We start from the raw sequence: 14,233 nt of genomic DNA on the forward strand, positions 1-14,233 counted from the left end.
TTTTTACTAAAAGTATTTTATGTTTTCTCTTGTCTTGAGTAGAGAAAGGAATCTTAAAAGCATCATGACATGGGGCACCTGGGTGGCTCAGTGTGTTAAGCATCCAACTCTTGGTTTTGGCTCAGGTCATGATCTCCCAGTTTGTGAGTTCGAGCCCCACATTGAGCTCTGTGCTGACAGCTCAGAGTCTGCTTGAGATTCTCGCCTTCTCAAAATAAATAACAAAAAAAATTTTTTTAATAAGTAAATAAAAATCATCATGACATTTAAAGCATGGATTTGCCTGGTTGTATCTGTTAAATGACGTGTGTCAAGTGCTTGCTTACTCTGGAAAGGCCTCATCTCAAGGTTTTTTTGGGGGTTTTTTTGGTTTTTTTTTAATATATGTTCCTTTTTAAGCACTTCTGCTTATTGAGTACTTACTATGTGCCAGGCACTGGGTCAAGCAAGTACTCTACATACATCCCCTCATTTAAAGAGATTATGGCTTAGTAAATTACTAAGGGTGCATGTGAATAGTTCTGAAAGTAGTTAGGTAAATACAGTATTACTGAGTACTCCAGGAAATGCTTGTTAAATCTAAATTGAAAAGAGGGTCAGAAAGGGGCGCCTGAGTGGCTTAGTTGGTTAAGCATCCAACTTCAGCTCAGGTCATGATCTCACGGTTTGTGGGTTCGAGCCCCACGTTGGGCTCTGTGCTGACAACTAGCTCAGAGCCTGGAGTGTGTCTTCAGATCCTGTGCCTCCTTTTCTCTCTTCCCCTCCCCCACTCACTCTGTCTCTCTCTTTCTCAAAAATAAAAACATTTTAAAAAACTAAAAAAAAAAAAAAAAAAGGTCAGAACACTGTTTTGTGAGGTGACCAGGAAAGATTTGTGACGTGAAGTAAAAGGAACTGAAGAACTTAGGTAGTGAAATGAAGACATTGAAGGCAGACAGAGAAACTTAAGCAAAGTGCAGAAGCAGAAATGAACATGCAGGCTTGGGGACGAGGAAGGGATGAGGGTTAAGTATGGACAAACTCAGAGGGAACAGAATGAAAGAACTAAGAGGTATCAATTCTTTTATTTTTTTAATCTATGTTTCTTACGTTTATTTATTTAGTTTGAGAGAAAGAGAAGGAGAATCTCAAGCAGACTCTGAGCTGTCGGCACAGAGCCCATCGCAGGGCTCAGTCTCACAAATTGTGAGATCATGACCTGACGCGAAACAAAGAGTCAGATACTCAACCAACTGAGCCACCCAGGCACCATGTCAAGAGATGTCAATTCTTGAGATTTTTTTCAAAGAGCATTTGTCACCATACACATGTGTGTGTAGTGACAGTGGTTACAGGTGAACTCTGGAATCAACCCAACTGCGTTTGTATCCTCTAGCTGCTAGCCAGAGTAGGTTAGGTTGTTTTGTTTGTTTTTGGGTTTTGGATTTTTTTAACGTTTGTTTTTGAGAGAGAGAGAGACAGAATTCCCAAGCAGGCTCTGCACCACCAGCCCAGACCCCGATGTGGGGCTTGAACTCATGAACTGTGAGATCAAGACCTAAGCTGAAACCAAGAGTCAGACGCTCAACCAACTGAGCTACCCAGGTGACCCTGCTTGTTTTTCTTTTTTTTTTTTTTTTAATATTTATTTTGAGAAAGGCAGAGGAGGGGCAGAGAGAGAGGGAGACAGAATCTGAAGCAGGCTCCAGGCTCTGAGCTGTCAGCCCAGAGCCCAAAGCAAGGCTCGAACTCACAAACCGTGAGGTCTTGACCTGAACCAAAGTCAGACACTTAACCGACTGAGCCACCCAGGCGCCCTCTTCGGTTGTTTTTTTATTGTTGTTGTTGTTGTTGTTGTTGTTTAATTAGAAGAGTATTGGGATCAATGTAGCTCCACGTGCAGTTTTAAGAAATAATACAGAGAAATCCCTGTACACTTTGCCCATTTTCCCCCAGTGGTGACACTGTGCAAATTACACAGTATGCTAAAATAATCAACATGTTGACTTTGATAGTAGTGCAAATTATTTTTGTTTCTTTTAAAAAGTCTGTTTCCTTTCTGGCTTAGTATGATCTCATAGGGTTATTATGAGGAAGAAATGCAGAAGTTCCAGTAAGTAGCACTATTATTATGTTACTGTTACTATTATAGATCTGATCATCTTCTAAAGTATCTATTAAGTTCTACGCCTTATGCTAGACATTTTGATCTAGTTTAAATAGTCCCCTTACTGATGAATATTTTAAACTTTATAGGTTTTTCTTTTACATGTTGCAGAGAAAATCCCCACACCATACATCCTTGTGCTTGCCTAGGATTCTGGGGCAACACAGATTCCTACAAGCGGAATGTGCTGGGTCAAAGAAGGTGCATATTTTAAATTTTGGTTGGGTTGTCCCATGTCACCTGCAGGAAGATGCTACCAATTGATTCTCTACAGTATTAGCCACTGTACTTATTTTATCCCTGAACTTCCCAGTAACCCTAGCATGTACTAATCGTTTCCACATTTTGCAGAAAAGTAAACGAAGATTTAGAAAATTAGTTAACTGGTTTTAAGTCACACATACATCCAAGTGGCAGAGCATTAATCTTTGTCCTGTACCTTGTTGCCTCCTTTTTCCAAGTATTGGATAGGACATTGCACATGCAATTAGAGGCTCTTCAAATTGACACTGGTTCATTAATGATGAGTGCTTGTTGGGACATCATTCAAATATGTTGAGCCATTATTCTACCCACCAGTGTTTCAGGAACTAGGATGTAAAAAGGTGAACATGATAGAATTCTTTCCTTGTAGAGCGTAAATTCTAGGCCAGGGGGAGGGGGGAGGGGTGCCTGGGTGTCTCCGTTGGTTAAGTGTCCAACTTCAGCTCAGGTCATGATCTCATGGTTCATGGGTTCAAGCCTGTGTTGGGCACTGTGCTGACAGCTGGGCCTGGAGTCTGCTTCGGTTTCTGTCTCTCCTCTGCTCATGCTCTTTCTCTCCCTCTCAAAAATATATAAACATTTTTTAAAAATTCAAGTGAGGAAGACAGGTGATAACTAAACAAATAAATGCTATAATAAAGTGTCCTAAGGAAGAGCATTTGAAACAATTGGGTAATAACCCTGTCTGACCTGCTGAAGAGCAAGTTAGGTTTTCTCACTGTTGACCATCCAGTATTATATTACAGTGAAGTTTATGTGCCTGTCTTCCTTCTATAGCCTGAGCTTTTAGGGCAGGATTCTGTCTTTGAACCTTCAGAACCTGATATTGTGACTAACACATAGCAAAAGCACAACAAAAAAATTTGAATGTTCTCATAGCTGACTGAACAGCTGTGTCCAAACAGTGATGTTTAATGATATTTGCCAATCTAAAATTGGTTCTAGAGACAAGGATTTCTGTGCGTTGGAATTGTGGTTCTCAGCCTGGGTTAGATGAAGTTCAAAATTGTCTATGAAGTAGGGCGCCTTGGTGGCTCTGTCGGTTAAGTTTCCATCTTCACCTCAGATCATGATCCCCTGGTTCAGGAGTTTGAGCCCCACGTCGGGCTCTATGCCTGGAGCCTGCTTTGGATTTTGTGTCTCCCTCGCTCTCTGCTCCTTCCCTACTCACACTCTCTCTCTCAAAACTAGACATACATTTAAAACTTTAAATTTGAATTGCTCATAAAGCTTTAAATAAAAACAAACAGAGCTCTGTCTCTGCTTTGGAATCTCATGAGGGAACCCACAACAGGGATTCAGGGTGTTTTTCAGCTCGGTGGGGGATTATGATGTGCTCCCCTAGGTAAGCCCAGGCTTGGAGGGAGTGGTTGTTGCCCTTCTGGTGGAATGATCAATGCTGCCTTCCTGTTACTTTCCTGCCATAAGAGTTCTAGTCAGTGACCGAAGACGGCTATAAACTCAAGTGATGTCAGGATATAGAGGAACTTGGATCTAAACTGCTCCAATCTGACTTGTGTGAAAAGACTCAATCAAAGAAAATTATCAACTTTTGGTTTAAGATTCATTATCGGCTAAATAAACATTCCACAGGCTCTTTAAGGTCGTCCTGGGGTTACTCTATAGATCAAGTGAAAAACTAAACCTGAAAAGCAAAATTAGTATTTACATTTTAGAACAAGGACTTCTAGTTCAACATCTTTCATCTGGGTTCCAGTACTTAGTATATATGTGGCAGTTTCTGCATCTCTTTCAGCCTATTTCCTCTGCAAGCTCGGGAAACCAGCTCTTTTAGAGGTTGTCAGGATTAGAGGTTATGTAGCTGGCACACAGGAGCTTCACGAGAGCCTAGTATGCTACTTGCTCCTACTAGAAGAAAGGTATTATGGGCTTTCTCTTGCCTTGTAGGCTTTCATGTTCACCATCTTTTCAAAAGCTTTAAAGAGAAGGTAAATGTGAGCAATGTCCCTTCCCAATTATGTAGACCATGTAATATTCCTTTTCTTCTGTATCATTTTATTATAAAGTTATGTGTCATTTTTGAGGATGAAAAGTGTGAATCCAGTTTAGAGATTTCAATTTTTGAGAGAGCACAAGCAGGGGGAGGGGTAGAGAGAGAACAGAGGATCTGAATCAGTCTGACAACAGGAAGCCCAATGTGGACCTCAAACTCACAAACCTCAATATCGTGACCTGAGCTGAGTTGGATGCTTAACTGACTGAGCCACCCAGGCACCAAGTTTACATATTTCTAATAGAAAAATATTAGCTTTTTAAGGTAAACTTTACCTTACTCAGAAGAAGGCATAATGGAATTTGAGAAGCTGACCACTCAAGAAGTATTCGGCCAACACACTGAGCAGGTGCTATGGAGGCAACAGGGACGGAGGGCTCAGCCAGGAAGACCTGCCCACCCCGCCTCGGCTCCCATTCTAAGGTAGAAAACCTAGTAAGATACACCCATTTTGGGGCCAGGCTGCGTAAAGTAACTGTCCTAAAGCTCTTAATCTGTCATCAAGTTTAATGTTCAAGCTGACCGCCTCAGACAAGAGATTACTACATCACATAGAAGATATTGCACATCACTCCTTTATTATACTGATCTGGAAAAAAGACTTAGTACAGTTACACTCAAAATGAGTACTGGGCCCAAGAGGCAGGACCAAGCAACTGGGACATGATCAGAAACAGATACAGTGGAAGACACACTTGGACTTTATCAAGAGGCAATCACTGCCATAAAACATTAAGGCGGGGAGGGGCTCTAAAACACCCAGCGGAACGAACTCCTAGGCCTCGGAAGTCAAGGAGCTTATCCCACGTTGGTGTGAGGAATGGCTTATTTTGGGATGATTGCATGTGGGAATGTTTCAACCGCCACTAGAAACCCCAGAAGGGTTTTTGGTTTGTATTATTTTATATATATACATACACATACTTTTTTTTTTTAAAGTAAATGTAACACAAAACGTTCAAATTGATCCCAATCTTCTGGAGCCAACTGCAGTCAGAGAGGAATGATTGTTTCAATCATCTTTCACTGGACTGACTGGAGCCCCCAGTCACCTGACTACAGAACAGTACAGGACTGGCTCCTGGGAACACAAATAGGCTCTCTTGCTTCTCATCGGTCACACCTTAATGTGATTCCTCCCTATCCCCAACTCAAGCAGGTCTTAGTAATAAAGCAGTAGCAAAAATCCCCGAGTTACTACCTCTCTACCCTTGGGTAAAAGTTTTCCCTTAGCTTGGGACTGAAGACCCATGCCCCAGAAGTGCCATTCTGACTAGATTCTATGAAGAGAGTGGGTGCAAGAGACAAAATGGCTAAACAAAACTAGAAGGCACTGGTCCCCATCTGCAACTAAAACTTTCGATGCTGCAGATGTGGCCAGTGTGACATGTGCAGGGAAGCAATGTGGAGGAACGGAATGGGCAGGGAGGGCGTCCTTGGGAAAGCATTCTGCCTGCCCGCCTTCACTTTTTGGCCTTGCCCTGGGCAGCCACAGCTTCCATGGCTTTACGCACGGTCTCTTCATCCCCCAGGAACTGCATGGGCTTGATGGGCTTCAAGTTCTTGTCCAATTCGTAGACCATGGGAATACCTGTCGGCAGGTTCAGCTCCATAATAGCCTCTTCGGAAAGACCTGAGCGAAATACACACCATGATCAGCCAAGCTGTCCCTGCTGCAGGTGACAAAGCTTTGGTAGAAATTAAGACACCCTTTCTGATACTTGTAATGACAGTAATGATCTGTATTACAGACCAATCACCCAAAGAATGCCTCCAGTACTTCCTTCTCAGATACTGAAAAGAAAAACGTATATAAGGTGGTATACCACAGATCTCTCTCCCAAAGTGGGGTGTGAAAACCGACAGTGAAGCAGGACTACAGACATCTCAAATGTCCTACGTAGTCCATCCAACCTGCCAAAAACCAGCATATGTAGGCCTCTAGGCCCTCAGGCAAAACAACTTAAGATGCAAAATGAGAGGCTATCAATATGCCTAGCCTTTCCCTAGAAAGGAATAAGTCCCTGATCTCTGGCAGTTCTGCTGTGTCCCTCCTCAAGGGCTCCCCTAAAAATGTACATACCCTCCAGATGCTTAACAATGCCCCGAAGGCTGTTGCCGTGAGCTGCGATCAGTACCCGTTTCCCCTCCTTGATCTGGGGAACGATTTCTTCATTCCAGAAGGGCAGAGCTCTGGCAATGGTGTCCTTCAGACTCTCACAGGAGGGGAGCTGGTCTTCGGTGAGGTCTGCATACCTGCGGTCCTAAGCAATGAAAATCAGTGCCCGCCAATCAGTAGTGGTTACATCTGCGCTGCCCACTCCTCATCCCCTGAGGTGTGAATCAAAGTGATAGGTCAAAGTCTCCCCGGGGCACAGAATGGAGCGGAGAGCTTAGCAAGGGGAATAATTATCTTGCTGCTCTTCCTACCACCATTACTGGATATTGGGAAAATTAACAGTTCAAATGAAACAACTTAGAAGAAAAAAGGTAGGTATAAGGCTCTTCCCAATTCACTTAATCTTACAGTTGGCTTAAGGAGGCCCTACAACCCTAAGGGGCACGTGGGTGGCTCAGTCAGGTAAGTGTCCCACTTCAGCTCAGGTCATGATCTCACAATTTGTGGGTTCAAGCCCAGAGTCTGGAGACTGCTCCTGATTCTCTGCCTCCCTCTCTCTGCCCCTCTCCCACTCACGCATTCTCTCTCTCAAAAGTAAATAGACATTAAAATGTTTTTAAAGGCCCTACAACTAGGAATGGGTTTTTATAAGGTATGGCAATGGAGATAACAAAAAAGGAGACATAATTTCTTTTTAGATAAACAACTATCAACTAAATCTTTTAACAAGTGAAGGTCATTCCTTGGAGAAGGGGAATTACAATTAACTAGCATAAATTATAAACTCAGTGGGACAAGGCAGGCAGTAATAAAAGCTAAAAGAGTGAGGCCCAGGTTCTAGCACCCTGGTCCTAGGTGGAGTGAGTCAAACCCGTTTGTCCTTACCTTACTGATATTGCTGTAGAAGGGATGGTCAGGTTCCATCGGAGGTGGCGGGACATCATAGGAGCGTCTCCAGATCTTTACCTGGGCCTCGCCATGCTTGGCAGCAGTTTCTGCTTTGTTGAGGCCAGTCAGACCCCCATAGTGCCGCTCATTGAGGCGCCAAGTCCTCACCACTGGCAGCCACATTTGGTCAATGGCATCCAGCACCGTCCAGAGAGTCCGAATTGCTCTCTTCTGCACGGAGGTGAAGCAGATGTCAAACTCATAGCCAGCATCTGGGAATCATAAATTCAAAGTGATAAGCCAATCAGGTCCACTATGGAACCAGAATTTTCTCATATATAAATTGAACTAGTTTGTATACCCTAGAAGAAAAGACAGTATTTCACCTTTACAGAAGATAAAATGTTTTTTGTTATAGTTGACAATATACCTCCCAGTGGTTCCCCAATAATTCCTCTAACCCAAGACCTAAACATTGTCAGGAAGCTGACCTGTGCCTTCCATCTGTGCTGCTTTCCTAAACCCCAGAATGCTGTGCTTATGCCCATTTTAAGAACATATTTCTGCTTCAATTCTTTCAAGAAAAGGATCCTTAAGAACTTATAATCTCTTACTAAACAATAATAACCAATATTTATGGAGGGCTTACCATTTGTCAAGCACTGGACTATTTTGTGCGTGTTTTATTTAGTCTTCATTACAATCCTGAGATTACAATCCTTGCACCCCATCTTACCAGATGAGGAAAATAAAGACTAGAGGAATTAAGCAAATCAGTGAAGGTCGTAGCTTTTACACGAGAGATTAAAACCCAAACTCTGTGACTCCAAAATCCAACTCATCACCTCCATCTCCAGCTACCTCCATATTTTTCTAAACCCTAAGGATCTAGGTGTTTGTATTTTTTTTCATCTTTTTTTAATGTTTTTTATTTATTTTTGAGAGAGAGGCAGCTCGAGCAGGGGAGGGTCAGAGACAGAGGGAGACACAGAAGTCGGAGCAGGCTCCAGGCTCTGAGCTAGCTGTCAGCACAGAGCCCGATGCGGGGCTCGAACCCACGAAGTGTGAGATCATGACCTGAGCTGGAGTCAGACGCTTAACCAACTGAGCCACCCAGGCGCCCCTAGGTGTTTGTATTTTAGTTAAAAACAGGACTTCTGCCCAATAATTACTAATAGATTTCATCCTCACCTCCTGTCTATGGGAAAACATTTTTAAACCCAACAATCAGGACCCAGCAAGAGCTCTTAAAGGATGCTGATTAAAACTTCAGTACGTTCCATGAAATTATATTTTCACTATGGAGTGGAAATCATCACAGTCTCTTAATCAGCAGTGCCTTTCTGCTATAGTCAAGTGCCAGCCTGTACATACTTAGGTCAACTGTTAGACCAAGTTTAGGAGAAGCCACTCCCTAGAGAAAGCAGAAAGAGCAGATGCTGTGCCATCTGACTCATTTAGAATCTCTCCTCCATACACTGTAGTTATTAAGGGGTGGTAATCAAGAGTTATGTTGCCCCAACCAACAGATTGCAACAATTAATCTCATGACAGATTATCCCCCCTTCCCACTTTAATAAGGAGATGGCCCTTCATGTAGTGTTTTTCTCCATGAGGCTACAAGGCCCTCTTTGAAATTCAGCACAAACTTTCCTGGGTATTGCCTCATACTGAGGTTGCCAACAGCAATTAATGCAACGTGAAGTGAATTCTCCTGCCAGTCGTTCAACTGAGAATGAGGCCAGTAAGAACTATGCTGATGGGGGAGGGGAGGATTAATCACCAGGAAACCCATCACTACCCACAAGGGAAAAGATGACAAATCTCATCACAGAACCCCAGGACCAGTCCTAGGAGACTCCATTACCATCTCCTCCCTAACTCTAAAGGGACGAATGGCTCCCCAATAAAAGGCTGAGTCATTGGCAAGTGCAAGCCTCATCTCCCATGCTGAAAAGCTACTGGCTGTTTCACTGCAATTATTTCCCCTTGCGATGGAGTGTCTCCTGTTGTATGCACAAACAGGTCCCCAAGGAGAAAAGCAGTTCCACTCAGAACTAAAGCCTCTTCCTTTAACTTCCCCATAAATAAAAGCATAGCCTAGGACCTTCCCAAGGGTGGGGTGGATGGTGCGGTATGTGGCGTGGACCTCATCCTCTCCCAAGAGTAAGACAGCATGCAGAAACTCAGTTCTCACTAGCTTCCTCCTGAAACGATTCGAGAGTTCCTAAACCCTACTGTCATTTAAAGCTCTGAAGAATTTAATATATTTACTTTAGGTTTTTTATGTTCACAATGATCTTCACCATTCAGATTTCTTTTAGCTTTTTTTAAATATAATCATTTGTGCTGCCCATCATAGGTATTAATCTTTTAAATGGCGTTTTTTCTAAACCAATACTACCAACATTTACTTAAAAAGTGAAATGGGAGGGCCCCTGGCTGGCTCAGTTGGTGGAGCATGCAATTCTTGATCTCAGGCCCTTGAGTTCCAGCCCCACATCGGATGTAGAGATTACTAGAAATAACTAACCACCAAAAAACCCCTGAGATGGGGGTTACTTTAAAGAAGAGATTACAAGTTTAACCATTTGATCACTCAGCTGCAATTATCTTTGTCCTGGGCTAGTCATCAGCAAACCACCACAGCCCCGTACAGTTCTTCCTGCTAGACAGGGAGAAAATGGCCTCCTTTCCCAGCACTTTCCCTTGACCAGACTCTCCTAAACGTAAGTCACACCAAGCCAACTCAAAGCAGACACACAGCCAGCAGGATTACATTTCCTACACTTTCTAAACCTCTGCTTCAATTCAAAAGGATCTAAAGTGAAGGCAAGAAGCTAGAAAGAGTAACCTGAGGCCAAATACCTGTTCCACATCAGGCTCAATGACCCTTTTAAATGGCTGCTTCAATGTCCAGGGGTTAGAAGAGATGCCCTTAACCATCAGTGGAAGCACCTCAGTACAGAAGGATTCTCTGAGTTGCTGGCAGCTTATAAAAGGCATTCCAAAACCTGAGCGCTGTTCGCAGCAGGGGGCAAGCCGGGGTATACGAGTTTATCTCATTGCCGCTTCCACCTTTGCCCAGCGTCTACCTGTTACTCAACCCAGAACTGGAGCGAGCGGGATGGACTAGGAAAAAGGAGATACGACCTTGACCAAGTCATCTATGCAATCCTCACTTTTCCCAGCTATAAAAGAGGACCAGGGAAGGAAAGAAAAGAAGGGGGTAATGATCTACTTTATGAAATCATAGAGAAGATCAACTCAAATCTTTCATTCATTCATTCATTCAGCTACATTTGTGGATGCATTTCCGGCACAGGATTTGGGGGATGCTGCTGAATAGCAAAGGCCTACCCAAGCACGTGGGTTTGAGGCCTGTAGTCCGCCAGCGCCGCGTTAACGCCGCCCCCCCCCCCGCAAGCCCCAGCCGGGGGACAAGCGTGTGTTCTGACGCTTCACTAGCATCCGCAGAAGCCTTTTGAAAAGGCTTGGTTACAGCTGCTGAAGGCAGCGGCCATCCAATTTAATACCCCGGCCCCCAGTTACTGAATGCTCAGACTAGTAAACGGGAGAATTTCGCAAGATGCTGTCGTGGAGAATGCAGTGGGTTGCGGGACGACCGCCCCCAGTCCTCTTCCCGGAGTGGCTCATCACACCACTGGGTGACCTTGAGCAAGTCGCCCCCCCACCACCACCACAACACCCTGAAACCATTTTGCTAGCAAACTAAACTGCAGGAGAACTGAAGCACAAGGTCAGCCCTCTCCGTCAGGGCGCGGGGGCGAACCAGGCGACCCTCAACTAGCGGCGCCCGCCCGAGCCTCCGCAGCACCCTCCCCCAGCCCGCCCCGGCCCGCTGCTCACCTCGCAGAGCCTGCCCGCCCCGTTTCGCCTCCTCGTGCCCGGCCGGGCTCAAGTCGGCGTCGTACCAGCCGCTGAAGCGGTTCTCCAGATTCCAAGCGCTCTCTCCGTGTCGGATCAGCACCAGCTTATAGGCTGCCATGGCTGCGGTTCCGGGTGCGACGCAGACTGAGTCTCGCTGAGATTCCGGAGTCGCTGTCCGGCCCCAGCCGCGCCTGCGCGGTCTCACCCCAGCACCCCGCTCCCGCGCACTTGCTCTTCCAAATCTTTCCACTCCCTCGGGGCCGCCCTCCGCCCGCCGGCTGTGCGCATGCGCCCCATGCCTGAGCTGCAGCCACCAGGGGGAGGGGCGCGCTCGAGGGCTCCAGAGCGCATGCGGTCTCAGCCGCCTGCCCCCTCGTCCACCGCGCGGGTCACGGAGCGCACGTAAGCGCCGAAAGGCGGTGGGACTTTTGCGCGGTGCCCGGGCGTGCGTGCGGCCGGTAGCGTTAGAAAGCGGCCGGCTTTCCTAGTGTTGCTACTATTCATAGGCCGATTGTCTTAATAAAGTGGCTATCATTTGAACCGCGCTTAGCTACGCCAGGTCACTTTCCCACCCGTATGCAGAGTTTGATTCACACACCTCTGTTTGAGTCTTCATTCTTTTATTTTATTGCTTTGTATCTTTGGGCAGGTCGCTTAACGTCGCCCAGCCTCATTTGTGAATGGACATAATAAATACTCAGCTGGTGCCTGTCCACCTGGAATGTGCTCAGTAAATAGCCGTTACTATTGCGATCTCATTTTAGCCGATACTGATCTATTTTACACGTAAGAGAACTGGCTCTGACCACTGGTTCCAAAGCCCTGCTCTTTACAATAAACACTGGGCTGTTTGTCCCACCTCTTCGAGAGTCTCATGGCTTGGCCTCTCTCTAGTCAGTGTCTGAGCCCTTTCAAATATTCCAGAAAGAGGAGAATCACTGCCTGTTCCTCCCCTACACCCAATCTGCAGTTTAAGATCTGCTTATCTGGACAGCTGTCTGCTGCCTATGCCTTTGTCTCCTGGTTTATTTCAAACAGGTCACTTTATTGAGCACCAAACAAGTCAGTCAGTGGACTAGGGCCAAAGATGGATTGAATGCGTTTTCTCCCCATTAGAGCAAGTGAAGTGCAAAGAAGACCCACATGTAAACAGCTAACAATAAAATGTGTGGTGTGTGCTACATTTAACAGATTCTAGAAAAGTTTTTAACATGCAGTAAAAAATAAAAGTGCCAGACAGTGTTATACGTGCTTTGCAAACATTAACTCATTTAATCCTCATATCCTCATAATGATCCTATTAGGCAAGTCTTATACATTTTTATTTACTGAAGAGGAAAATGAGGCATGACGTGAATTGCCCAAGGTTACAGGACTTAAGATTCAAGCTGAGGCTTGCTCCTAAATCCATGTGTGCTCAGACCCAGAGATATAAATTGGTCAAAATCACAGCTCAGAAGCAGAGGAGAAACCAAGATTCAAACCCAAGCAGTTGAATGGCTTTGGGTGCCCTCTAACCACAATGCTCGTGCCTCCCTCCTCTGCAGCTGGGAGATGGAATTCAATGACCAGAGAGATGACTGGGCTGAGGTCCGGCTCTAAAAGCTACACCCAGAACTCACAGAATCCCAAAGCTGCAAAGTGAGAAATGGCCCACATGGCCCACATGGGGATCCCTGAAAGACTCCTTTTGGAGGTTCTCCCTCTGCTGGCTCCTACTGCTTGGACATCCCAATCCTGACACCCAGGCCCTCTCAGGGAGAGCTTTTCCAGCCTCAACCTTGGCTTTTCAGACTGTACTTTTTGTCCCTCTGCCTTGGCCCTAATCCACTCCCAGTCATGGCTCCTGCCATGTCCCTTTCTCCTCCCCCTGCTCTCTGCTTCAAGATTTCTGTGCTCTTATCTAGTTGAGGTCTCACATTTATGCAATGAGTAGGAGATATAAATAGGAAGAAACCTGAGTTCAAATGTCTCTCTGATTACCCATGGGACATAAGATGGGTCACTCAACTTCTCACCCTCATTTTTCCTATCTGTAAACTGGAATAATAATCATATTCATAGCTACCTAAAACACTGTTGTAAGGAATAAGTGAGATGGTGCTTGAGAAGCACTTAGCACGTGCCTAGCAAATAGTCATACTAATAACAATAAATATATTATTAACATTAATATAACATCCTGTTATCAGCAGTATGATCAAGAAGACAAAATAGATCAGGGCACCTGGGTGGCTCAGTCGGTTAAGCATTCAACTTCAGCTCATGTCATGATCTCTCGATTTGTGAGTTCGAGCCCCATGTCAGCCTCTGTGCTGACAGTTCAGAGCCTGGAGCCTGCTTTGGATTCTGTCTCGTCCTCTCTCTTTGCCCCTCCCCTGCTCACACTGTCTGTCTGTCTGTCTCTCTCTCTCTCAAAAACAAATAAACTTAAGAGGAAGAAAGAAAGAAAAAAAGAAAGAAAGAAAGAAGGCAGGCAAGAAAGATCTGGGGTGTCTGGGAGGCTTGGTCAGTTGAACGGCTGACTTCAACTCAGGTCATGATCTCCAAGTTCGTGTTTGAGCCCTGCACTGGGCTTGCTGCTATCAGTGCAGAGCCTGCTTCAGATCTTCTATCCCCCTCTCTCTGTTACTCCCTCACTTGCACTCTCTCTCTAAAAAATAAATAAAACATTTTTTTAAAAAGGCAAAAATGAGGTGCTTGGATGGCTCAATCGGTTAAGTATTCGGCTTTGGCTCAGGTCATGATCTCACAGTTTGTGGGTTTGAGCCCCGCATCGCGCTCAGTGCTGACAACTGGCTCAGAGCCTGGAGCCTGCTTCAGCTTCTGTGTCTCCCTCTTTCTCTCTGACCCTCCCCTGCTCGTGCTGTCTGTCAAAAAAAAAATTTTTTTTTAATTTTTTTAAAGGCAA

At 45.1% G+C, this 14,233-nt stretch overlaps 1 protein-coding gene across 1 annotated transcript; it reads right to left on the reverse strand.

Annotated features, from left to right (window-relative positions):
- Window positions 1-4,976: 4,976 nt before the first annotated feature.
- LOC115284807 (phosphoglycerate mutase 1) lies at window positions 4,977-11,552 on the reverse strand. Its single transcript, XM_029931292.1, has 4 exons — window positions 11,302-11,552; window positions 7,429-7,703; window positions 6,508-6,688; window positions 4,977-6,057 (listed from the first exon to the last, which is right to left on the reverse strand). The coding sequence occupies exons 1-4, from the start codon at window positions 11,438-11,440 to the stop codon at window positions 5,888-5,890; spliced, it is 765 nt and encodes a 254-aa protein (XP_029787152.1). The 5' UTR covers window positions 11,441-11,552; the 3' UTR covers window positions 4,977-5,887.
- Window positions 11,553-14,233: the final 2,681 nt, after the last annotated feature.

This window comes from Suricata suricatta, unplaced genomic scaffold (genome assembly GCF_006229205.1).
Source record: "Suricata suricatta isolate VVHF042 unplaced genomic scaffold, meerkat_22Aug2017_6uvM2_HiC HiC_scaffold_21, whole genome shotgun sequence".
NCBI lineage: Eukaryota > Metazoa > Chordata > Mammalia > Carnivora > Herpestidae > Suricata > Suricata suricatta.